General features: G+C 45.8%; 1 protein-coding gene and 1 pseudogene across 1 annotated transcript; one reads left to right on the top strand and one right to left on the bottom strand.

Annotated features, from left to right (window-relative positions):
- Nucleotides 1-2778: 2778 nt before the first annotated feature.
- Nucleotides 2779-7806, top strand: LOC114693783 (annotated as a pseudogene).
- Nucleotides 7807-13747: 5941 nt separating this feature from the next.
- L1td1 (LINE1 type transposase domain containing 1) lies at nt 13748-19803 on the bottom strand. The gene is made up of 2 exons (XM_037202308.1): nt 18804-19803; nt 13748-15731 (listed from the first exon to the last, which is right to left on the bottom strand). Exons 1-2 carry the CDS (start codon nt 19728-19730, stop codon nt 14121-14123), a joined length of 2538 nt encoding a protein of 845 aa, XP_037058203.1. The 5' UTR covers nt 19731-19803; the 3' UTR covers nt 13748-14120.
- Nucleotides 19804-27016: the final 7213 nt, after the last annotated feature.

Genomic DNA, 27016 nt, shown 5'->3' with positions numbered 1-27016 from the left:
CTCGGCTGGAAATGTAGCTGAGGGATAGACAAACACGTGTATGTTTGAGGCTTTTGGGTTCAATCCCGGCAGGAGAGGGAGAGGCGTTACTATAGGGGATGGGAGCCACTGGAGAATCTCTACACACTGAAAGCAGCCAATCAGAAGTGAGGCTAGAAGCCAGGGGGTCATTTGGGAGCCTCTTGTGAGGTATAAAGAGTGGAGCTAGCCGGGCGGTGGTGGCACACGCCTTTAATCCCAGCACTCGGGAGGCAGAGGCAGGCGGATCTCTGCGAGTTCTCCTTATCGACCTTTTACCCTGGGGCCTTTTACCTCCCTTACTTCTGTATATCTTGTTTTCACTGCCTCTTGTGTCTGGCCGGCTGGCGTCTGCCTGGCTTCTGTCCCCAGGCCTGTCCTTCATTCTCTCCTCCTTCTTCTCTCTCCTTACTCTTTCTAGATTTCTCCTATTTATTCTCCCTGACCACTAACCCGCCTATCCTTTCTTCTGCCTACCTATTGGCCACTCAGCTCTTTATTAGACCAATCAGGTGCCTTAGGCAGGCAAGGTGAAACAAATGCAACACATCTTTACATAATTAAACAAATGCAACATAAACAAAAGTAGCACACCTTTGCACAGCTAAAGTACTGTTCTCCAGCATAAACAAATGTAACACATCTTTGCCTGGCTAAAATAGTAATCCACAGCAGTGGGCAGCCTCGATAACAGCATGAACTGCTCTCTCTGGACCCTGCCTCCAACAGCAGCAGCAGCTTGTGCTGGGTGTGGTGGTGCAGGTCTTTACTTGGGTGGCAGAGGTAAGGGCAGGTGGATCTCTGTAAGTCAGAGTTCCAGGACAGCCAAGGCTACACGGGGAAACCCTGTCTTGAAAAGCAAAACAACAACAACAAAACCCCAAAACCAACCAAACAACGACAACAAAGAAAGCAGGCTCAGGGAGCCATGAGGAACAAGCCAGTAGGCAGCACTCCACCATGGCCTCTGCATCAGCTCCTGCCTCCAGGTTCTTGCCCTGTTTGAGTTCCCACCCTGGCTTCTTTCAATGACAGGCTATGATATGGAAGTGTAAGCCCGATGAACCCTTCCCTTCCCAACTTGCTTTTGGTCATGGTGTTTCTCCATAGCAACAGTAACCTTGACTAAGACAGGCCCTTTGACAAAATTCCACCGCTGTACCTTCAGTTCCCTTCTTGACCCCTGAGTATCCCAGGCTAGGGACAGGGTGCCTGGCTGCAGAAGATGGCCAGGACTTAAGGTACAGAGCTGCTCCGGGGGCTGAAGACAGTGTCTGGCCTGCGCGTTTGTCAGGGCCACCCCTTAGGACAGAGCGTTTAAGACTGGGACAGTTGTGTTGTCAGAATGCCTACGTGTCAGCATTTCTGGGAAGAAAGGGGCCTCTGTTCAGGGCACAGATGTCCGAGCCCTGCATTGCCTCAATGGCTGGAGGAAGGGAGTTTCTCCTGGGACCCTGGGTTGGATCTCCAGCACCGAGACTTCACTAACTAAACACAAACCCCTGGACTCCAATGCAAGCTTCCCACAGAAGGTGCAGGGTTCTCTTAAGATCCACAGAAAATTTCTCAGGCATTTAAAGAATACATTATTATTTTTCTTTTCTTTTTTCCCTTATTGTGTGGTCCTCCTAGCTCGCCTCAAACTCACAGCACTCTTCTTGCCTCTCCCTCTCAAATGCTGGCACTATAGACATGCCCCGTCACTCCTGGGTCCTTGGACATCTTAACAGGCATGGCCTCCCTCACTGACTACCACAGTGGTGGTAACTGCATCTTGAGGTCTAATGTCCACATAGAGCATCAGGAAGTCTTGTTAAGATGCAGATTCCCGTTCTCAAGTCTGGATTGGGCTTGAGATGATGCATTCCAGCAAGCTCCCAATGCTGCTGGAGAATAACTCACTGTGGAAAGCAAGGGGAGAGGCATCCAAGCTGGAATGGTGTCCTCTCTGAGGAGGTGACAGGGAGAATGGGGGAGGGGAGTGAGAGACTTCACTATTTGAGATCTCATGAATTTTTTGTAACTGTATGCATATTCCGTTTAGTCAAGAAACATCTATGAGGGTGGGGACAGGGACAATTTCTGTAGCATGAATCCTAATTAGTCTCAATAATAAAAACCCGGAGTCAGATATCAGGGTGAAAGCCGAAAGATCAGAGAAGCAGAGCAAGCCAGCTACTAGTTCTTACCTCTATGAAATCCTCAGCCGAAAGGAGGCTGAGCTCCTGTCTCCTCCCACTTTATATTCTTTTCTCCACCCAGTCATATCACTTCCTGTCTCTACCTCCTGAGTGCTGGGATTAAAGGTATGTGCCGCCACTGCCTGCCTCTATGGCTGACTAGTGGCTTAGCTCAGCACTCTGATCTTCAGGCAGGCTTTATTTGTTAGCTCACACCACCACCACCACCAATTTTTGAGTAGTCAAAGCTGGCCTGGAACTCTCTAAGTAGCCAGGATGACCTTGAACTCCTGATCCTCCTGTCTCTACCTCCCAAGGGCTGTGATGTCAGAAGTGAGCCACTAAAGTGGCAGTTCCACAGAGTCTTCCTGATAGTCAAAAGGGATTTATTCTGAGTTAACTCACAATATGTATAAGGGAGTTGGTCGCAGGATCCAGGAGGGGTGGGACGAGGTCCAATGCAGTTCTCTGGAGAATTCTGCCTTGGTCCGCAGTACCAGCATCCAGCATCCAAGACCATGAGGTAGCCAAGAGAATGAGCACTTACACATTCCAGGTCTTAAGGGGTCCCCCTTTGGCCATGCCCGAGGGTGAGGGGGGGTAGGTACCTAGTAGTTACCTGCTGCCTACTAAGGGCGGTGCTTCAGGGTAAAGCACAGACAACCACCCCCACAAGCCACTGTACCCCATTTCAGGAAACTGCAAATTCTGAAGCCACTAATTCTAGAATCAAGTTGAACCAATGACTCTACCACTGAAGGCCTTCAGTGCCCGCTACACCTGTTTCCCTGGCAATTGGTTCTTTCTGAGAGAGAGCCTACCTCTAGGGATACAGGTCCTTGAACTGCTCTACAGCCTCGCCTCTGCCCTAGCTCCTATTGGCTTTGTTAGAGAAATTGTTGTTCTTTTGTTTTGTTTTGATTTTTGAAACAGGTTATCACTCTATAGCCCATGCTGGTCTAGCCTTGCCTCCCTGATGGCCTAGAGGAGACAGTCAAGATCAAATGAACTCTCATCTCCCAGGTCCCTCCATAGTTAATGGGTATTTGCTGGTCATGTCTGATGACGCTGGCAACTTTTTCTTAGCCCTCCTAGTCTGTCACTTGCCCTGCAGTTCACAGTGGTTATGCTGTTGAAGATCATAGCAGCCGTTGCATGGGAGAATACCGATGTACTGGGAAAGGTCACCATGTCCAGGAGCCCAGGGACACTAACTGTAAAAGACATGATCTCATTTCCAATCAAGAATAAACTAAGCTCCCTGGGATGGAATGATTTGCCTAAAAACTATTTCCCGTGGGCAGGGTCAGTGGGAAGTTTAAAGATTAAGATCTGTAGAGAGTCTGCAAGGACATTTTTAGACATTTGTATTATAAAGTTCAGACACGATAGAGTCTCACTCTGAAGTCCAGGCTAGCCACAAAGTTCTGCCTCAACCTGCTACTTGCTGGGATTACAGGCATGTGCCACCTACCATGTCAAGGTGCATAAACATGATCTTCACAAGTAGAACACATTTTTAGTACTTCGGAGAGACATCTGTTTACAGGAAACCTGTGGCAACTCTCTAAAACAAAGCCCACAGGCTCTGCTCCTGCTTCTCACACATCTGGATACCTCTGACTAAGTCTATTACTCAGAAGGAGGCATTGGCCAATATTTTTCACTTAATGCGCACTAGCCAGGCAGCTAAAGAGGAACTGAACTTCCCAGCAACCAAACAGTTCTCTAAAAATGTCTGTTAGCTGTGAATGAAGTGAGTGCATTACCTAATGCCGGCAAGAACAAGGCTGAAGACCAAGAGTTGTCATGATCCAACCAGGGAGATTCCAGTGCACAGAGTCATGTGTGCGCAAGCCTAGCCAAAGCAAGTTGTAAAATCAAGGCAAAGGAGATTGTTTAACCCAGGGTCTGGGTCTGGAGAGATGCTCAGAGATTATGAGCACTCTAACTCCAGTCCCAGGGGATCCTAAGCCATTTTCTGGCCTCCTTGGGCACCACACATATACATGGTACACAGACATATACACAGGCAAAATACCCATACATGTAATGTGTGTGTGTGTGTGTGTGTGTGTGTGTGTGTGTGTGTGTGTTTCCATCTATCTGAGAATTGCTCATATCATCTGCCATCTCCTCCAGGAAGTTGTCCCTCTTGGTGGCTAGGCCCTCAGCACACTGGCCAGAGCTTCATAAGCATTGCTGCCTGTGAGGACCCGCCCCCACCTGGCCGACTGCTGAGGCGGCAGGAGAGAGTGGACTGCCACCTTGAAACACTCTGAGTCAAGCTGGTATTTGACAAGGACAAGCTACTGTGTCCTAGACAAGCACTTTAGAAATCAGATTTCTGAAAATGAAAAGCCAACCCCTCTGCACTCCTAATCTGATTTCCCCATGGCGGGGGAGGGAAGTCTAAATGTAAACCATGTTTCAGGAGTGCTCGGTCTCTTGAGCGATGGCTTTTGATCCCTGATCCTGCCTGCTTCTCCCATCACCTCTTGTTTAGCACCAATTTCAACTCAGGAAGGAAGGAAGTAGCCTCAGGAGAGGGAGAGGAAGTCACAGGTAGCCTTTCCCAGCCCCGCCCCTCTCAGGGCTGCAGAGAGCCTCACTGTGGAGTGGATGGGTGCTCCAGTGCACTAGAGAGGTCGGGCAGGGTTGGCTGTGCAGCACCCTGGGGCCGAAGGGGAGCCGGCGGGCCACTAGAACACACGGAGTCCAGTTCCGAGGGACTCAGGGAGAGGGGCAGCCTAGCCACAGTTGGTTATGAGAGGTTAGTTAGGAAGGGCTTCCAGCACAATGGCTCAGCTTGCAGAACCCAGGCCCTGCTGCTGATGCAGGGAACAGAGACAGAGTTCTCCACGTCAGCACGTGCCATTGATTGCCTCCAGTCTGAAGTGTTCTATCTTACAGATGTTTTATTTGTTAGTGTTTGAACTGGGGTCTTCTGGAGCCCCAGGTTGGACTGGTCTTGAACTTAACATAGCTGAGAACGACCAATGTTGAACTCTCGATCCTTCACCTCCCATTTGCCAGCTAAACTTTTTAGCTTTTAGGAGATAGCCTTTCTAGAACATAAAAGAAAAAAATTAATAAGCTGGGCATGGTGGTGCACACTTAATCCCAGCACAGGCGAGGCAGACTCAGAAGCTCTGTGAGTTTGAGGACATCCTGGTCTCTACATGGGGAGTTCCAGGACAGCCAGAACTACACAGTGAGACCCTGTCTCAAAAAACTAAAATATGATGATGATAATGACAAATTTAAATTTTTATTTCTTGCCAGTCCCTGATATTTAGAAAAGTGTACCCAAATCAAATAAATACTGACATGCAAATTATTTAGACTAAGTGATATTTAGACTTCTATTAAAAATGTTTTGGGATGGGTTGTGGATTTAGCTCAGTGGTAGAGCATTTGCCTAGCAAGCACAAGGCCCTGGGCTCAATCCTCAGCTCAAAAAAAAAAAAATTGTTTTGGGTTGGTTGTTGAGTTGGAATTTAACAACAAAGTCAGCATGCACTGGATCTGTGGGGAGATCTAAATAACTCCCTTGGGATCAAAGGGTTCCTAGAAGCCTTGATGGTTCTAGGTAGAAGAGAAAGGAGGGAGGGAGGGAGGGAGGGAGGGAGAGAGAGAGAGAGATGGAACCCTGGGAAAGGAGAGACATGGAGGACATCCAGGCAAGTAGCCAAGGCAAGGCTGTGCTGAGCTGGGGAAATCACTGTGCAGAGGAAGGAAAAGCAAGACTGAGCATGCGTGAAAACCTCTTTCTAACACAGTCCTGTACTCCTGACACCCAGGGGGGAATGTCAGGAGCAGGACTCAAGTGCTTCTGGGAAGAAGCCTCCGGAAAGAACAGGCCCTTCTCTCCTATGGCCCCAATTTAGCATTAGATGGACATGGACAAATCACTGTCTCCCTAAAAGCTCCTGCGTTTTCTGCTCGTGGTGTGCCTGGGCTCTGCTCTGAGCACAGAGGCCTCCCTCCACCTCTAAGGTTGGGGCGGAGAGGTAAGAGGCGCTCTGATTGCCAACGCATACGTGGGTGAAGGAGAGAGTGACCTCAATCCATCTCAACCCCCTCACCTTGGGTGACCTTCAAGCTCTTGCCTTGGGAATTTGTGAGTGTTGTCTTAGGTTGTTTTCATGGTAATTTCTCAGCAATTAGCTAAGACTAAAAACACTTCAAACAATAGATTTGGGGGGAGCCCATATGTTCCCAGACACAACTGAATTGTGTGTTTTAATTTGGGGAGGATGAGAAGAGAGTATTCCTGCTGGCATATTCTAGCATTGCTTCCCACTGCCGGAACTGCCCATTGTTTTCAGGAGACAAATTCTTGCAGAAACTGGGTCTCTGGGAGGCAGGAAGCATTCAGAACAGCCAGGACCATACCCTGCTGTGTGCAAGTATTAAATTCCAGCAAAACAAGATCGTGAGTGAGGCTACATTAGTGCTTTGGATTTTATTGCTGTTGCTTCCTCTGCAGCTCAACATAAATCTGTTTTCTGTTATAATTGCATAAGAGCTTCATTGGAATAGTCACGATTCTTGGTTAAAAACGGGAGGCTCTCATCAGCAAGTGAACGCAGTGCCCTCTGAGCTCTCAGGTCCCCCTGGAATCAGACTTTGACTCTTGTTCACTACGAAGATTCAGAAAATGGAACTTCGAGGCTGGAGGGATGGTTCCAGGATTGAGTGCTTGCTGATCTTGCTGAGGATTTGAGTTCACGTCCCAGCACCCACATCAGGTGGCTGCCTATATCACCAACACCAGGGGATCCGATGCCCTCTTCTGGCGTCTCAGGGCACTGAGACAGGAGAGGGAACACAAGTGTGGTGGCCGAGTCTCCAGTGTCCCAGGCCAGAGGAGGAGAACAACACAGAACAGGAGCCCCCCACTGAGCAGCTGGCCCAGACAGCAGCAGAGAATGAGGGCCCCCAGTCCAAGAGATCCAGGAACTGGACAAGGATGATGAACTCCTGCTCGAGTACAAGGAGGCCCTATTGGCCCAAGTGTCTGTCTCTGCAGACCCCCGACGTCTCCAACATCACTGCGACCCCACCGACCTCTCCAGGTCCTCTGGTACCGGATGGGACAGACGGTCTGGAGAGCTTCACGAAACAGTCATTTGTGCCGAAAGAAGGGGGAACATCGCTTCCCAGGTGAACGGAGATTGTGTCAGGCATGGCGTACACCCAGCACACATACAGGTCAGGCCGTAAGATTGACAGGACTGACGATGTGGTCCAGGCTCTGGGCTCCGGGCTGAGGAGCACGAGTTCCTGACCACCATGGAGGTGGCCCCCAAAGACATGTTTGCTTGGGGCAGCTACAATATCAAGTCCCACTTCACAGATGATGACAAGACAGACTACCTGTCATGGGAATGAAACGTCACCATGGGAACAGAATGGAAGGACGGCCTAGCTGGGAGTTGAGGATGATAGACAAACAGAAGGCCAACATATCCCTCCCCACCCCAAACCAAAGTGCTGACAGGCTCCTCCCCGATCTTCTCCCCCTTAGGCCCACAGGCCCCTGTGGTCTCTAGTGTCACAATGCTGCTTCTGCCGTGGAGGAAGGGTTCCAGCCCAGGCCTCCAAACCACTGGGTCCCTCCAGGTTCCCTGTCTTCCCTTCCTCAGGCCCTGGCTGGGCCCTGGCTTCTAGAAGGTAGTGAACTATTGGGGTTTGCCCAGCCCATTGTGTCTCTGCCCCAGCACGGGGCCGAAGACTGGGCTGTCCTTCAGCACCTCGCTCTCTGGCCAGGTCACTGTCAGTCACTGTTTAATCTTAGCATGTGGAACACGTACTGGGGGCTGTCACTTACTCCTAACTCACTTGTCTGACATCCCCACCCTGGTGGCCCAGTCAGGGAGGCCTGGGGTCTGCCACTGTTGCTTCCTACAGGGTTGGCCAGCTCTTCGCCATGATCATGGCTTAGGGTGGCTCTGGTAGCTAGGGGTGGGTCAAATTGCCAAAACTCAATGCTTCCGGCCCTATCTAGAAGGCAGGATAGGGGGCCTAATTCCCCTGCCTTCTCTGTCCTTATAGGCAGTACTCAGAACCCTGGTCCCCACAGAGAGCGCCTGCGCACAAAGCCAATGGCAGAGTCTTACGTGTCTCACCTGGGCCCTGTGGCCTGGAACCTTGTATCTGGCCTGTCAGTGTTCTTTTGACTCCATGTGGGCCAACTCATAGTCCTCGTCACCATGTGGTGTTCCTCAAGCCCAGGCCTTGACAGGCAGAGGAGCCTGTCCCTGATTCTTTTCTGACTGGTAAATAAACACCCCTGAAGGAGAAGAAAAAAAAACTTTTTTTGGACACAGCTAACAAAAATCACTATGGTGGTTTCTTGTATAGAAAAAAAGGATTTCAAATAAGAACACGAAAGTAGAGTGAACTGTGCTGACGTCCAAATGCAGACATTCGAATTTAACATTTCCTTCCTCATCGGGGAACTCGTACTTTCCTGTGGAAATTTCACAAGATTATAAACAAATTCACAATAAAAACACATGCCTTGAGACATGTATAATTAGACATCGTTTGACCTCTTCTGTGGTCGACGTTTTTATCTTATGAGCCTGTGAATTTGTGTAACACACCTCATAAGCCAGCTTATCATCTCACTCATTAAAGATCATTTCTTTAAGGCACATATTTTTATTTTATCTTTTTTTTTTTTTTTTTTTTTTTTTTGGTTTTTCAAGACAGGGTTTCTCTGCGTAGTTTTGCGCCTTTCCTGGAGCTCACTTGGTAGCCCAGGCTGGCCTCGAACTCACAAAGATCCGCCTGCCTCTGCCTCCCGAGTGCTGGGATTAAAGGCGTGCGCCACCACCGCCTGGCTATTTTATCTTTTAAGAGATAAAATTTTATCTTCTATTGAGAGAAACATCACTCCCAAACCCTCAAATCATATATATGGCTTTTGGTAAGGAGTGTAAACTCAATCCTGTCTTGTGAGAAGCCCACACTCACCTTTCGTGTGTGTGTGTGTGTGTGTGTGTGTGTGTGTGTGTGTGTGTGTGTGCATGCTGTACACGTGCATGAGCATCTGCAGAGGCCACAGGAGGGCATTGGTAGAAGGGTTTTAGGAGTTTCCAATGTTGCATGGGAAGGTTTTGTTTTGTTTTCTTGACACAGGGTTTCTCTGTGTAATTTTGGTGCCTGTCCTGGAGCTCACTCTGTAGCCCAGGCTGGCCTCGAACTCACAGAGATCCACCTGCCTCTGCTTCCTGAGTGCTGGGATCAAAGGCATGCACCACCACTACCCAGCTTGCATGGGAAGTTTTAGAAATATCTCAACATGTTTTGTTCTCAGGTATTTTCCTTAATTAACCCTTGGCTAAAGCTTTTAGAAATACATTCTCCTTTTAGAAATACATACAGGTGCAACAAACGCCATTCATCAAAAGCCTTTCCTAGGACTTGCAGGTGAGATGACCCAGGGGTAATGGTGTTTACTGTACAAGCCTGACCGTGAGTTCGAGCCCCTGAACCCATGGGAAAGTGGAAAGATGGCTGACTCCACAAACTTGTCCTCTGACCTCAACATGCACACCATGGCACACACAAGAAAACTGTAACACAAATTGCTAATCGGTCTTATTAATAGAAAACCCGGAGCCAGAATCTGGGGTGAAGGCTGAAAGACTGGAGAAGCTGAGCAAGCCTCAGCTAACCTCACCTCGCCAACTCCACAAATCCTCTGACTGAAAGCCTCTGAGTCCTCACCCGAGGGTCTCAGCTGAACAGCTTTAGCCAGTAGCTCACCTCTACAAAATCCTCAGTCTAAGAAGACCGTAAGTTCCTGTTTCTTCGCGCCTTATATACCTTTCTGTGTCCTGCCATATTTCTTCCTGGGATTTAAAGGCGTGTGTCCTTCCCAAGCAAAGACATGAGATCTCAAGTGCTGGGATTAAAGGTGTGTGCCACCGCACCTGGCTCTGTTCCCAGTGTGGTCTTGAACTCACAGAGATCCAGATGGATCTCTGCTTTCCTGAGTGATAAGATTTAAGGTGTGTGCCACCACTGCCTGACTATGTCTAATTTGGTGGCTGGCTCTGTCATCTGATCCTCAGATAAGTTTATTAGGGTACACAATATATCACCACAGAAAACCATCTTTTAATTGAACATATTAGGCCCAGCACAGTGGCGCACACCTTTGATCCCAGTACTCAAGAGACAGAGCCAGGCAGATCTCACTGAGTTCCAGGCCAGCCTCAAAAACTCGTGAACTGAGCTGCAGAAGCTGCAGTCAGGATGGGAGCGCCTCCTCCACCTGCACACCTAGGGAGGGGCACTAGGCTCTGCAGAAACACTTAAGATGCACCCCAATCCTAACCAGGAGGCATGCAAGGTCCTGGCTGCCAGACTCCACATGAAAAGAGGAAGTTGGGACTTGGTTCCTCGGGTGCCTGCCGGGACAAGCAGAAGCAAAGGCAGCAGCGCACCGGCGAGCGCACGCTGGACTTCACCCTGCAAAGCCCCTTTCTCGGCCTGCCAGCCTCCGTGCTACCAATGCATGGTGCTTACCGTCACTGCAAGGTTGGAGAACCTGGCACCGCCGGAGGACTTCCCCCGGGACACCGCCGCCCCCACTCCCTGAAGCTCTGAAAGCCTTGAGGAGGCTCACACTACGTACCTCCACAAATGGGTACCGAAGCAGAGATGGCGAGATGGCGGGTCACAGGGTTCCTAACTATAGGGAGGTTCCTGGAGACCCCACAGGGCGACATCCGCAAGTGCTTGGTTGCAGCTTTTAATTTTCTTTCCTGAGGGGGCTCACGTGCCCCAGCCTGCCTTCAACTCATAGCACCTGAGATGGAAGACCTAATCCCTCTGCCTCCACCACATCCATTTTGGATTTTTGTTTTGTCGTTTTGTTTCTGGGCCTTTTCTTCCCAGCCCGTGTGGAGACTTTTTTTTTTTTTTTGCAGAGGTGGGGGTGGGGCGGGGGCGTGCCCTACCCACCTTTGAGGCAGTTTCAGGTCCTGCTTTGCCCTAGTTAGCTGTTTTCTTAATGCTTTTCAACTTGCTTGTAGGGGACCTGTTGGGTTTTCACTTCTATCAGTGGCAAGTTGATAATAAAATTATTCATACAACAAAACCCTAAAAACTAAGAATTTAAAAATCTTTCTCATATCTGGAAGCCTTCCTTTTGAGCTAAACATTTGGCCTTTGGGACTAGAGATGCATCTCACTGGTAAAGCTGGTTTGACGAGGATCACTGCAGATCTAAAAACAAAAAAGACCAAAAGAAAAAAAAATATGGCCTTGTCTTCCAACTAATGGCCTTTAAAAGAAAGCACCACATTAAGAATTCAGAGTGAAATGTTTCTATCCATGTAAGCCCCTGAAGGTTGTTTGCTGAGTATCTCAAATGGTCAGACTAACAGGAGTCCCCAATACCACTCCTGTGGCCCCCAACACATCTCCATGGTGAGACTCATGTGATCATCACCAAGGACCGGGGACCATCTCTGCTCAGCCTCACTTCCTACACTGGAGTCTGCAGGTCTTTAGTCTGACTTTGGCTTTGCATTCGCTCTGGTCTGGGAGATCACATTTTTCAAACCCCAAGGGTGAAAGGTGTCTCTCTCTGGAGGCTCAAACGCGCGTGTGACTGGTCCCCAGAGAGGGTCAGTGAATTCCCACCAGAAACTAAGCTCAGAGGATTGCCCACCCTTTTGTGACTTTTATTACCTTGTGTGACTGTGAGTCAGTTCCAAATAGCCTGTCCTGGGCCAGCAAGGCAGCCAGATACCGAGTCCACTCTTCTAGGATTGGGTTGCGGAAAGTCCTTTCTGCATCTACAGAGCCAAGAGCTTTTAAAGACCACAGTTTCACTCAAACAGCGAGATTTCAGGGGAGGGGAGAACAGTCAAGCAACTTGCACTGCATAGGCTTCTGTGGACAACTAAGGCCCTAAGTAAGGACGGGAAGGGTGGCTGGCAAACCCAAGGTCGTCAGAAGCAACTCCCAACTCCCCAGGGATGACATTGCGGTAGGCCGTGGAGATCAAGGCGTTTCTCCTGCTTTCACGTTCAGATCATATTGATGGTTCAAGGATGGTGCTGGGATTGTCCCCAGGTATGCATTATATAAGTAGGTGCTCTACCACCAATTTTAAACCTGGAGCCCAGGGTGGAGCCAACACTGGTAGAACTCTCACCAAGATGATACAACTAAATACCTTTTAAGCCCAGCATAAAATTGCTTTTCAATTCATGGACAAAGACTCACACTGGAGCACGTCTTGTTTCCTTTCACTGTTGTGGGAGATGGGGTGTCACCTGTAGCCCAGACTGGCTTTGGACATAAGGCTGGGGACCACAGGCCTATGCACTTAGTCCAGTTTTATAGCTGGAAGGCCCTGCTATTGTGTGTAAGACAGTCTCCCTGTGGCACCCAGGCTGGTTTCTGATCCCTGGGCTCAAGCTTGTTTTTAAGAGTATTACATGTATGGGTGCTTTGCCTGCATTTATCATCTATGCACCATACGTGTGCCCGGTACCCCTGGAAGAGCACTGGATCTCCTGGAACTGGAGTTAACAGATGGTTGTGAACAGCCATGTGAGTGGTCCTCTGGAAGAGCATCCAGTGCTCTAACCACGAGGCCATCCTCTCCAGTCCCTAAATCTGTTACTCACCATCAAGTTTGTGGTAATTTGTTATGTGTCATTTCCTGGCAGCCACTCAAAGCGAAGCAGCATAGCAAGAAACAACACAGGGCAGGAGGGATGGCTCAGTGGTTGCAAGTACAGCCCGCTCTCCCAGAGGACCTCGGTTCAAGTCCCGGCACCTGACCAGTGGCTTGCAATCTTTTGTAACCCCAACCCCAGGGCATCCAAGGGCACCAGGCATACACATGGTGCCCAAACACACACGCAGACTACACATCCACACATGTAAGATAAAAAAACATTTTAAAGAGAGAGACGAGACGACACAGCAGCAAGGATGACTGTGTCCATCTTACCCCTGACATTCACGTCAGGTCTGAGTGGAGGCAAAGTAAGAGAGCTGGTGGCCCTTGGTCCCATCCCCCGAGTGACAACAATGGCACCATCTTCTGTTGACTTCCCAACCTCACAGAGATGATAGGACTCGATCAGTTTGTCTTAACTTGGCCCAGGATTAGACAGTTTTTACTGCATAGAAATCCACCCCATGACACCCCACCAAAAAAAAAAAAAAAAAAAAAGTCCGTAATTCCAACATTCGGCAGGCTGAAGCAGGAGGGTAGTCCTAGCTACACAGGATTCAAAGGCAACTGGGACCTCTGGAGCTCATTGTAAAACAAAACAAAGCCTTCTGTTTCACCCTCCCCGATTTTAGTGCCTCCCCACCGAAGACTTTGGATTAATTTCAAATGAAGGACTATATCTACATACACACACTGTCACACATTCAGGGAAAGACTCCACCAATGGATGGGTTGAAGCAATGAAGTGTAGAAATTCTTAAACAATATACAGTAGTGGCAAGGTACTTTTGAAAATGTGAGTAGGAATATTACGTAAGCAAACGACACATTCAAACTTCAAGTTTTAATATGAAAATCCACATCATGGCAAATGGTAAAGTAATGTAATGTGTTGATTCAGCCGGGCTGCACAGCTACTCTAGTCTAACTTATCTGTCATTTCCCACCCCACCGTGGCCTCCAGTTCTTTTCCCCATGTGTGTTTACACTCAGAAGATGCCTCCTCACCAGGGTGGATAGCCATTTTAAAATGCTACATACGTTAACTCAACCAACATTCAGATAGTGAATTGCTTTCTCCTGTCCCTGGGGGAAAAAAAAAAGCCAGCTGTCTGTCCTTTTGGACGGAGATGTGATGATCCAGCACCCAACTTTACTTGGTTTTTGGATGTATTCTGGTGGACAGAAAGTACTCCAGATTGCTAAACTATATTGTTCAACAGCTCTTTCAGAAAGGGGATATTAGAAATAAACTTCTTAAATTCTTCAATATCAAAAAATATTTTGGTTTTACCCTTAAAATCAAATGCCAGCTTGGCAGGATAAAGGATTCTCGGTTGAAAGCCTTCCTCTTGCAGAATTTTAATGATCCCGGACCACTGACTTCTCGCATCTATTGTGCCAGGTGATAAGTCGGCTGTCAGTCTGATTTTTGACCCTCTGTAGGTTATTTCTTTTTTTGCTCTAGAAGCTTTTAGGATTTTCTGTTTATCACCAGCACTCCAAAACTTCACCAAGATGTGTCTAGGTGTGAGTCTGTGCTCATCCACCGCATTAGGGATTCGATGAGCGCAGATAATCTCGAGACCCTGGTCTTCTAGCTCGGCAAAGTTTTCTTCCATTATTTCCTTAATTATGTCCTCTGCGCCATTCTCTCGGTTTTCTTTCTCTGGGATTCCTATCACTCGGAGGTTGGAGCTCCGCAGTCTATCCTCTCTCTCTCTCAACCTTTCTTTATCCACGATCTCCTTGGCCAACTCCATGGTCTCCTTAGTCAGCCCCTCCACTGCATCTTCCTGCTCATTCACTCTTGCTTCAATCATGCACGCTAAGGAATTCAGATCATCCATGGAGCTCTTCATATTTAAGACATCGAAAAAGTAAAGTTTCTTGATGTTTTCCACCTCCCTTTGCATCTTCCTGATAGTACCGACCACACTTCTTCTGAAGTTCTCCTCGGTTTCACGAATCAAGTCCGCTTCCTTGGCTGTGAGCTCTTCTGTTTGCGGGGTCTTGTATCTCCCTTTCTTCATGTTCATTATAAGTGGAGTAACTTGTGACGGGACACTCGGGTTTGTACGTGAACGGCTTCTGGGACCATCACTGCCTGCCTCTAGGAATTCTGATGGAGAAGCCAAGTACAAGGTTAGGCAGGGCGTCCTGATCCCCTGACCGGTCATGGCGGTGGCTCCTCCCTGCTGGCACTTGACCAGTTTTTTCTCTTTAGAGTCCCAAACCAAGTAGCTAAAGGCAAGTTCTTTAAGTCCATGGAAGGTCTCCTTTTTCTTAGTCGTCTTTACATTTCCTTCTTCTTCTGATTCAGAATCTACTATCAAACTAATTAAACTAATCTCCTCACCAGCCCTAGTGATTTTCTCAACTCCATGCTCTCCGACCACAGTAAGGCCTTCGAAGGTTGAGTCTTCTGTTTCATGAAGGACAGAGGCCTCTTCCTCCTTCGATAGATCTGAGTGCTCCTCTCCCTCTTCCTCCTCCTCCTCCTCCTCCTCCGAGGTCTGTTCCTCCAACTCTGACTCCTCTTCTTCCTCCAACTCTGAGCCCTCTTCCTCTCCCATCTCTGAGGCTTCTCCCTCAGAAATTTTTTCCACGTCTATGATTTCTTCCTCCTCCTCTAGGCTTGAGGCCTCCTGCCTCTCCAACTTGAGAGTTTCTTTATCCTTCGATTCCAATGTTTCTTCTTCATCAGTCTTCACGCTTGGACTAGCAACTTCTACCTCGTTGACGAATAGGAAGCTCAAACTATCACTTGCTATTCTTCCAGCTTCGTGCTTTGTGTCTCCTAGAGTTTTACCCTAGAAGTTTAAAAAAGTTATTTAAGTCATGTTTTTCAATGAATTAAAATCCCAACCTATTTCACCCTCTAAATTTAATATACTTGCCATGACAACGAACAAATATCTGTAAAATTGCTTTAAGTATTATTTTCTTCCCTGTGGTGAAGCTGAAACTCGGGGCCTTGTCCATGGTGAGTATGCTCCCAGATAGTGGTAGACGCCTGCATCCAGTCATCTATTCTCAAAGACATGGGTCCCCACAGAGATTCAGTTTCCTAGAATGATCTTAACAAATTGCTTCTTCTGCAGTATTCAGAACAAATTTCCACAAGATCATGCCTGCTCTGACCTTCTGAATCCCCAGTATGTAATATGTTGCATGTGACTGACTGAATAAGCACATATAATCATCTCTCTTCACGTTTAGCACAACCCTATAGAACCCAGATTCACCTGAACGGTCATTTACCTTTCCCTCTGACACAAAAGCAATTTAACCCTTTTCTTCTTAAATTGTAAGGGTGTTGGGGGGGTGGTACCACAGTGTTCATATGGAGGTCAGAGGACAGCTTGCAGGAAGGAGTTAGTCCTCTGTGGGTCCCAGGTATCAACTCATGCCATCAAGCTTATATGGCAAGCGCCAATACCCCCTGAGCCATCTTGCCAGCCCACAATTTTAATTTTTTAATTTTATTTTATTATTATTTTGTTTGTTTTTTGAGATAGGGTCGCTAATAGTCTAGGCTGGCCTCAAATTCATGTCAATCCTCATGCCTCAGCTGCAATTCCCACCATTCACGGAAACCACGCCTGATTTGTGTGGTGATGGGGATTGAACCCAGGCCTTTGTGCATGCATGCTATGTATGCACCTTCCCGACTGAGCTACATCCCAGCCCTACATTTTAACAGTGACCAGAAGATGGGTATAGTGGTGTACCTGCAATCCCATCAGAGATGGAGGGGCTAGGGTGGACAGTGCAGAGTCTGGGCTACATGAGAGTATGGTGATATTGTGTTCCCCAAAATATCGTGTACCTTAATAAACTTATCTGGGGTCAGAGAACAGAAAAGCCACTAGTTAGGCAGTGGTAGCACACACCTTTAATCCTAGCATTCCAGAGATAGAAATCCCTCTGGATCTCTGTGAGTTCAAGGCCACATTGGAAAAAGCCAAGCATGGTGACACACACCTTTAATCCCAGAGAGTGGTGGTAGAAAGCAGAAAGATATATAAGGTGTGAGGACCAGAAACTAGAAGCATTTGGCTGGTTAAGCATGTGGCTGGTTAAGCTTCAGGATTTCGAGCAGCAGTTCAGCTGAGACCCATTCCGGATGAGGACTCAGAGGCCTCCAGTCTGAGGAGACAAGACCAGATGAGATAGCTGTGGCTTGTTCTGTCTCTCTGATCTACCATCATTGACCCCAGTAACTGGCCTCGGGTTTGACTTTATTAATAAGAACTTTGAAGATTCATGCTACATGAGAGCCTTTATCCAAACAAACAACAAATAAAAATAAAATAGTGAGCAACAGGAAGACACGGGACACCGAGGTTTGAGTCCAACCTTACACAAAGTGGCACAAGTTCTAGGTGTGTTAAAAACCTCAGTATGAGGGGCTAGAGATATGGCTCCGAGGTTAAGAGCACTTGTTCTTGCTCAGGACTTGGGTTCAATCCCCAGCACCCACATGGCAGCCCATGAACATCTGAAACCTCAGTCCCAGGGGACCTGACACCTCTTCTGTCTTCCTCAGGCACCAAGCACATATATGGTATACATACACATAATGTAATAAAACATCATACACATAAAAAATAAAAATTTTTTAAAAATTAAAAAACCCACCTCAATAAAAAAAAATCTAATGTTTAAAAAATCTACCTTAAAACGAAGATTTACTAATGGGGAGAAGCAAACCACCACAGAGTTATGGCACACAACAGTCAGATTACCCAGAAAATGTTATGGCTAAGGGGACCTGGCCATGGGATCTCTCGAATGTTCATGCAGTGGTATCACCAGCATGCATATGATAGATACCCTCTACAATAAATCAAAATGTACCAGGAAAAAAGACAAGAGAGACCAGAGCAGATGTGGTGTTGTATCTGCCTCCCGAGTGCTGGGATCAAAGGCGTGCACCACCACCTGAGGCTCGAACAGGACTTTATAGAGGAGGAAACCAGAGTGATCAATAAATTTAAATCCACCTAGGTTAAGTTTGGGTGAAGTGAGATGTTGAGTGGAGAGTAGTGATGCTTTGAAAGAGTGTAAGGGCTCAGGAGATGGCTGAATGGTTAAGAGCTCTAGCAGAGGACCCAAGTTCAGTTCCCAACACCCACATGGGGTAGCTCCACGGGGATCTGATGCTTTCTTCTGGCCTCTGGGGGCACCAGGCACATGATGATGCACAGATGTGCATGCAGGCAAAACACTCTTACACACAGAGCATTGTTTAGAAAGAATATAAAACCCAGTTAATACCGGATATTAACACTGCTATTCCCACTCTTTAATGAGTTAAAGATATTCTTAGTGTTTAACCTTAAACTTTAACATAAATGTTTTCCTATCAATCTCTAGAACACCTATCAAACAGACCTTAATTCCCTGCTCATCTCTTTTTTTTTTTTTTTTTTTTTTAATTTGGTTTTTCGAGACAGGGTTTCTCTGTGTAGCTTTGCGCCTTTCCTGAACTCGCTTTGAGACCAGGCTGGCCTCGAACTCACAGAGATCCGCCTTGCTCTGCCTCCCGAGTGCTGGGATTAAAGGCGTGCGCCACCACCGCCTGGCCCTGCTCATCTCTTAAACTTGCAACAGTACACTTGTTTCCAACTTCAAGTGCTAACATTAGAAATTTCACGGGGCTGGGACATGGTTCAGCGGTTTAGAGCACTGGCTGCTCATCCCGAGGACTGGGGTTCGATTCCCAGCACCCACAGGGCAGCTCACAACTGACTGTAACTCCAGTTCCAGGGGATCCAACACCAATGCACATAAAATAGTTTTTAAAAAAAATTCACATTATGCTTTTTAAAGAATTACGCCAGCTCTTACACTTGACTCTTCCATCCTTATACACTTACCCATCTTTCTTGAAGCTCATTTCTGCGTCCTCCGTTTCTTGCTCCGTTTGGCGGGAGTACATCTTTCAGTAATTCTCTCAGAAAAGGCTTTCTGCTGGTAAACTGGCGGAGGCTGTCAAGGTCGGAGAAAGTCCTTGCTTCACCCTCACATTTAAACGCTAACTTAACCTCGCACCGCAGCTCAGGCTCCAGCCCCTCGGCCCTCAGAAGGCGGAAGATGCCGCCCCACCGCTTACTGATCTCCAGCGTGGCTGCTGAGAAGTCAGCAGCCAGCCTGAGGGTGGCTCCCGCTTCCGGCACGCTGCCGTCTCCGGGGGCATTTGGGGGGTTCTCTTTATTCTGATGATAGCTTGTTTCTTTGGCTGGTTTGTCCTCCCCATTCTTCGGGTCCTCGCCTAGAACGCCTGCATGGCCACCGCTCTCGCTACACCAGTCATCCACACGCTGCAGGGCGTCTCCCATCCTCTCTAGTGATGGCTTCCCGGTGTGGATGCTGTGGGGCTGGTTTTTGTCCTGCTTCCTACTCAGCTGGCTCTTGTTCTCGCTCTTCACGGTGAGCTTTCCAGGGTCCTCATCTGTTCCAGAACTTTCCTCCTCCACTTTCTCTCCTGGCTTTGGCCATTCTGAGGCTGAATCTCTTCCTTCTCGCTGCTCTCCCCGGTCCTCCCGACTCTTCACCTCAGGTGGTGTACGTTTAACCAGCATTTCCTTTAGATCATTTTTTAGGCTTTCTCTCATCTCTACAAACATCATGTCTTGCATTTCCATTAAAGCATTAAACTTCTTCATCATGGCTGCCGATACGTCGTTGTACTTTAAATCCACGGATGCGGCCATGTCCCTGTCCCTGTCCCTGTCCGCGTCTGCTACCGGCTTTTCCTTGGGCTCCTTTGGAAGCCTGGCTGCTTTCGACTGCACACCCGACATTGTGGCTGCACTAACACCGGAATGCACTTTCTTCTGCCAGAGAGGACTTCAGAAGTTCAAACTCCTAAAAGAATAAAAAAGTCATCTGAAATATAAACAAATGAAAATTCACTGAGTTTTATCAAGAAACTTGGTAAGAATGAGACTGCTTAAGAAAACAATGCTATACTGTGGGAGCCCGTTCTCGGGTTCCTCGTGGCTTTACCCAGCAGGTCCGCATAGAGGATGATTAGGACCATGGGCCTGAGTGCAGGTGTCTGAGATGGTCTGCACTTGGCTGTGCTGGCAGGGGTGGGAGGGGGGGTGGGGGGTGGGGTGTGTGTTTTGCTCCACCCCTTGGCGTCTCCATAAAAACCCTGGGGCAGAGACAGTCGGGGCCATTGGAAAAGGTTCCAGGCCCTCTTGAGGCTATTCTTTATTTCTGTTTATCTCCACAATAAATCCTTCTATCTAATATTTCCTACTGCTCACACTCAAGAAAACTCTGTGGAGCTGTGGGGGTGGTGGGTAAACGCCCCACAGAATGGCGCCATGAACAGGGACTAAAAAGAAAAAAGGAAAAAAAGGGACTAAAGAAAAAAAGGGGGGGAACTAAAGACAAATTAACAGGGACTAAAGATAAAGGAAAATAATAGTTTTATTACAGAGTTTTTGGAGAAAGTGTGAGTTAGCCCTGCCAGTGGAAAGGCATGCCGGTGTTATGGAATATATATATATATATATATATAATTGAGAGGCAGGGGTTTTATCCTCGATAGTAAAGGAAAGCAGACTGGAAGGCTGTCCGATGCTGCAGCGAAATTCTCTTCTGTCAAAATTTTCGATCTTCTATCCCTTTCTTATTTTCTATCTTTGAAAAATAAGTATAAGGTATAGGGTAGTAATATAGTGTAGGAAAAACTTAGAAGTGTAAGATTGTGTAGGAAAAAATAAAGCAACTAGACAGAAAAACTTCAATTTTCTAACTTTGGGGGCTATGAATGCAAACTGGGGGGGGGGATCTTTCTTTGGGCTTTACGGGTAGTAAAAAAGCTCTTTTTTGAGCTTATGGGGAAGAAAAAGTTTACTATGGAAGCTCTTATCCTGGGGACAGATGAAATGCTAAGTCCAATCGGCAGGCGAAAGTGTTCTCTCCCTGGGGCAAAAATGGGGGTGTAAGAAGTCAAAGTTTAAAGTTGGGAAGTTTTGGGAAAAGTTGGTCTTTCTCCTGGGGAAAAAAAAATCTTTCTCTTAAACTATAAAGCTTTTCTTGGAAAATTTGGGGGGGGGAATCTCTCTAAAAAGCCTTAATCTTTCTCAAAAGTTCTCTTAAACTTAAAAACTAAAGCCTTTCAGAACTTTCTCTCAGAAGGACAAATTAGAATCACCTGAAGATATTAGTATGGGGGCCACCTGTGATTAGCTCTAAGGGAAAACAACAAACCTCTTAAGACGGCAAAACCTCTTCAAGTTCTCTTTCAAGCTTCAAAAATCCTCTCTGCAATGCAGAAGGCAAGGACAAGTTCCTAAAAACCTCTTCTAAGCTCTGTCTCTTCAAGCTAGTGAAAGACAGTGGGTCAGAGTACCCTGAGGGAAACGCTTGGGAGAGTGGGTGAAGAGCTACAGAGAGCCCAAAAGGGCAGGAAACTACCTGAGAAAAGCAAAAAAGCCGAGCTTTTCCATTACAGTCGAGCTGAGGCATCAAGGGTTTTGTTTGAGCATTTCAGAATGAAAAGGTGCTCCTAATCGTCCTAATGCAAAGATCCCCTGAAGCAATGCAAACTCCGTTAGCATTGTATCCTCGCTTCTGACCAAAAACCCAGAGGCGACTGGCCAGTGTCTCTGAGTTGGAGTGCATTTTGGGGATACTAGGGTTCCTGCAGTTGTAAACTTCCTGGAGCACAGAGCTGAGGCAGGAAGGTGCAGGACCCAGGGGAAGATTGCTAATGAACAAACAAAGCTAAAGCTGGTGGGAACAGCACAGTTGTCCACTTTCCTACAAGTCCCGGGTTGATAGGTCCACAGCTGCAAAAAGAAATCTGAGAAAAGCTTTCCTATCAGAGTAAGGACCTTTCTGGGAAAACAGTAAAGCTGAACTGTGTCTGAAGCAGTTGTGCTGCCGAGTCAGAACGCTGTCTGGGGAAAGAGCCCAGCCAGGGCAGAACAGAACTATCCAGGAGTAAAGCTTTCTTTTCTGTCAGAGAAAGCAGTCTTTGAGAAAAGCTTTGTCTCAACTGACTCCAAGTGAGATGAGGGAGTGTAGCCCTGAGGGGTGATTGCCTCTGGCATAAGCTCTGTCCTTGAGCACCCAGACAAGCAAACACAACCCACTGGGGGACTGGGCCAGGTGAAGGCCTGATGAGGCAAAACACCTGTCCTAATGGGAGTTTAGAAATGGCAAAAACCTCCCTTGTTAGATTTTCAATCTGTACGCAAACCACACAGACCCTGAAAGCAAACGGACAAAAAGCCCCTACCTTCAGTAGCAGGGAAAGTTGCCACTGTAGTGTCGGAAACTGTTTCTGGGGTAGAGGGGCTAAACTGAGACCAAACTGGAAACTGTCAGGGAGAAAGACTCTGAAGAAACAGAGAAGGGACAGATTCTTCCCCAGAAAAATATGACCTGTGAAAGCTGCTGAGAGTTTGAGGCAGATTGGGTCAGGGGAAAGCCCCTACCTCCAAAGGCAGCAAGCAGAGGTACAGAGCCGCAGACAGATACCTGAAGCTCTGCATCTGGGGGGAAGGAACAAGCAAAATGAGAATAAGATCAGTGGGAGAAAATCTCTCTGAAGGACCTGTGAAAAAGCTGTTGTAAATGATGTTGTTTTTCACTGACTGGCTAAAACAAACACAAGCCCAGAGGAAAGTTGCTATCAGAAATGCCAGCCTCAATGCCGGCTAACGAGGCAGGTGCAGTTCTGATTCGGGGGCCAGTGTCTGATGAAGGAGAGACACCTGTCAAAGCCAGCTGAGGAGAGAATAGAAATCTCCCAATGTGCCATAGCTGAAAATGTAAACTGCTTGTTCAAATCTCCCATTGCAAAAACAAAAAAACTTTGTTCAAACATCCCAGGCAAGAATTTGTAAGCAAGTATGGTAAAAGAGAACCAGTTGACTCTCAGACGCAAAAGAACTATGGGAAATGACTGATATAAGGGAAATGATATAAGGGACTGATATTATGGACTGATAAGGGAAATGCATTCTGGGAAAGGTAGTTTTTCCACTAAAGATGGCGACATTGCCCTGAAACAATTTGTCAGCTGGATAATACGTTCATGGTAAACTTAATATACAGCTTTTAAAAAATAAGGAGGAAAATCATCTAAGAGTCTAAGTGTCAGTTCCAATGAAAAATTGAAAGGACACGGAACTAGGTGCTTCGCGGTTTGGGGCGCCCATGGTAAAATGCCTTATTTACCCTAATAGCTGTGCAAAGTTTTTATGGTAGTTGGTTGACAAAAAGCTACCTATAAGAGCAAACAAGCTACTTTAAAATCCTTAAAACAAAGGAAAGCAGTTTATACACTGAACGTTGTCTTAGATATGAAGAAACATGTTGAATTAAAAAAGTTCTTTGCCTTTTGAACAAACTGCCTGCGATGAGTAATTCCTTTGCAAATCTAAAAGGAGACAAGGAAACAGGCATTCAAAAAAGAAATGACTGCTTTCTAGATGGGAACAAACTTCAGAAAATCTAGCTGTCTTACAAAAGAGTCGCTTTACTTAAAAGTTCCTTATAAGAAACCAATGCTAAATATCACCACTGCTAATAACATCAGGAGTTAAAGCTAATGAAGTGAAAATACTAAATCCTGAAACTCAAGTGAAATGGAAAGATCCCTGCTCAGGATTATGGAAGGGTCCTGATCCTGTCTTAATATTTAATATGGGGTCGAGGACATGTTTGTGTTTTTTCACAAGAGGAGAATGAAGCTCGGTGGTTACTGAAGTGTCTGGTAAGGAGCGTGGAACTAAGGAAGGTCAGCTCTAATGAGGTTCCTATAAAGGAACCAGAATGAAAGTGGCTCGATTTGTATTTCTGAGGTCTTGTCACTGGTGAATGCAAACAGTGAGGAAACAGAGTTCAGAGCTGTGCCGCTTTTGGCTTTACTAGCTCCTTTAGAAAAATACTTATATCACCTAATAGCTGTGCAGTATTTGGGGAAGAGCTATACAGCAGCTAAATACGGTGGTAATTTCACCCTCAGCGTGAAGTGAAGTTTTTTGGTAGAACAAACCAAAAGTACTGCTGTAATGGAAACGTTTGTCTGAATTGAAGTTCTTAGGGGAACTACTATGAATTTGGGTGAAGGGACAGCCTCTAGTTAAAAACGGTTTACCGCTGACAGTGCCTCTCTGCCGGTCCAGAATGGCTGAGAGAACTGGCAACTTTGGAGTGTGGCGTCATCTGGGAAGGTTACAGCCCCCTAGCAACAAGTATCACAACTCTATAATGACAACACTCACTAAATCCCAGTGCTTTATAGCAAAGCTGACTATAAACTCTAAACTTTAGAAATGATGCACGTACTTCCTGTCTAGTTAAGAGAATCTTTCTAATAGAGATAGTGATAATAGTTAAGAGTAAGAAATAGAAAAAGATGAAAATAAGATATGTGAGTTTGTAAAAATTCTCTTGTTAGATCTCTGTGTTAAGAAATCTTTAGGTGTTTGCTAAGTTAAATATATGCTAAAAATAGATCTATAGAGTTCCTTTAAGAATATAAGCTTGTTGCCGGGCGGTGGTGACGCACGCCTTTAATCCCAGCACTCGAGAGGCAGAGCCAGGCGGATCTCTGTGAGTTCAAGGCCAGCCTGGGCTACCAAGTGAGTTCCAGGAAAGGCGCAAAGCTACACAAAGAAACCTTGTCTCGAAAAACCAAAAAAAAAAAAAAAAAAAAGAATGTAAGCTTGCAAGAAGTATCTAATGTAGTCTTAAGACATGTAGTAATAAGCTTGTAAGAAGTAAAGATTGTTAGTTGTAAATGTAAGTTTAAATAAGAAATAAGATGGAATGAATATAAGTATATAAGAAGCAATAAGAAATATATTTGCTAAAGTAGTTCTATAGTTCCCTTAAAGAGTATAAATAAGTAGATGTTATATGTGAATTTGAAAAAAAAAAAGTGTAAATGTTAAATGTGGATCTATTCTTAATGTATATGGTGAAAGAACCCGAGACACAGAAGGTTAGTGTCCCAGTAGACTGCAAAGTAGGCAGTCTGAATGGCGCTCCAGAAGCCGCTAAGAAGCTAAGAATGGCGGATGCCAAAACCAGCACAACATTACATCTTCAGCTGAGATCCATGGAAAAATCAATGCAACACAGAAAAACCTGAGCTAACATCAAAAACAGTGCGGTTTAGAATACTACTGTACCTTAAAAGGTCTCTGTCTGTGAGAACAAATGTTGCAGAGACGTTTGTTTGAACTAAAATTGTTAACTGCACAAAGTTTTGGTTGTAAAACGTCTCTTCATATTTGGAAGTGAAAGCCTGATATCAGAATTTATTTCTTGTTTGAACTTTTTGAACTTAAAATGAGATAAAACTACAAAAAGATTTTGGTTATGGATTTCTTCATATTTGGAAGGCTAGTACCAGAATTTATCATTTGAATTTTGGGGCTTAAGAAATGAAATGAACAATAATAGAGATTTCATTGCAATGGGACAAATTTGAGTTTACTTATAGTAATGACCTAGGAACTGTTTTCTGGAATTGGGTTAAAAATGGAACTGTTTAAATGGGAAGATTTATTGCACTCGGATGCAGAGCAGTTTGTGGTTGATGCAGCTGGTATCATGCGAGTTCAGGAAAGCAAAGTCACTGAGAACTGTTCGAAAAAGAAAAAAAAAAAAAAAAAAAAAAAGGAACTGTTTAAATGAAGAAACTTATTGTTTCTACTTGACTCAAGATGCAGTTTGTGTATGCATAAATGCTGGTGATTCATGTATTGTTCTGTGTTAAAAATGCAATTGTTTTGTGGAACTGTTCATGTAAAAATGGAATTACGTACAGAACTGGTTTTGTGTTACAAATGGAACTGTTTAAATGGAAAAGTTTGGGTTTTCTAACTAGGCTTGAGATTTTGCTTAAAAAATTATAAAGAAAAGGGAGAGTTTTAATATTCCTTAGTCTAATTTCAAAAATTGTTTGAGTGGGTTAATGTCATGTTTTGTTAGTAAGAAATGCTAAAAGTTTTCAAAGTATTAATGGTTAGATTGAAAATATTGCTTTTCAATATGGTTGTAGAATTGTATAAGTTTTTTTTTCTAACTAGTTGAGATTGTTTTAAAAATTATAAAGAAAGGAAGTTATGAGTGAATTAAGGTTGAATTATGTTTGCAGAAATTATGTTTAACCTATTGATATTAGTGCACCATGGTTTTGTGGAGTGAAGGAAATATTTAAATTTGATGTGAATACATCAAAGTTTTTCCTATGTTCTGTTAGCCAGAAAATTCAAATGATTAAGTTAAAGTTGTAAGACAGAAAATTGTTAACTATATATAGCACCATATATGCTAATTCAAATGGTTCTGTTAAGAGTTTGCTTTGAGTTGTAAGATTGAGAGAATTGTGACTATGTATAGCAATATTTATGTTAACCTGTTAATAATGATGAAGCTAAGGGATTCTTTAAGTTTGTAGTTGCCTTAAGAGTTTTTGGTTTAGAAAGGGCTTGATGCAGCTAAGACTGCTGTAGTCAGTCACCTTGGACCTAATTCAAAAAGGAAATGCCATCTATATCATCCTCTGCTCCATACTGGGAGGTGTAACAGCTATGGAGATTGCTGTAAGCCATTAATAGTTATTTTTTATATAAAGAAAGGGGGACCTGTGGGAGCCTGTTCTCAGGTTCCTCATGATTTTACCCAGCAGGTCCACAAAGAGGATGATCAGGACCACGGGCCTGAGTGCAGGTGTCTGAGATGGTCTGCACTTGGCTGTGCTGGGGGAGGAGGTCTTTTGCTCCACCCCTTGGCGTCTCTATAAAAACCCTGGGCCAGAGACAGTTGGGGCCATTGGAAAAGGTTCCAGGCCCTTTCGAGGCTATTTTTTATTTTCTGTTTATCTCCGCAATATCGCAATAAATCCTGCTATCTAATATTTCCTGCTGCTCACACTCAAGAAAAGTTGGGAAGCTGTAGGGTTGGTGGGTAAACGCCCCACAGTGTACTTCATAATAACATAAAGGGTTTCTAGTGGGAAGCACACATGGATATGATCACAAGGGGTGGAAAAAGGTCAGAACTCACAACTTATGCACAACGACTAAAATCCATTTAGAAGCTGACATGA

Source organism: Peromyscus leucopus, chromosome 2 (genome assembly GCF_004664715.2).
Source record: "Peromyscus leucopus breed LL Stock chromosome 2, UCI_PerLeu_2.1, whole genome shotgun sequence".
Taxonomy (NCBI): Eukaryota; Metazoa; Chordata; class Mammalia; order Rodentia; family Cricetidae; genus Peromyscus; species Peromyscus leucopus.
The sequence above is the reverse complement of the archived record's forward strand: the minus strand, read 5'-3'. Positions and strand labels throughout refer to the sequence as shown.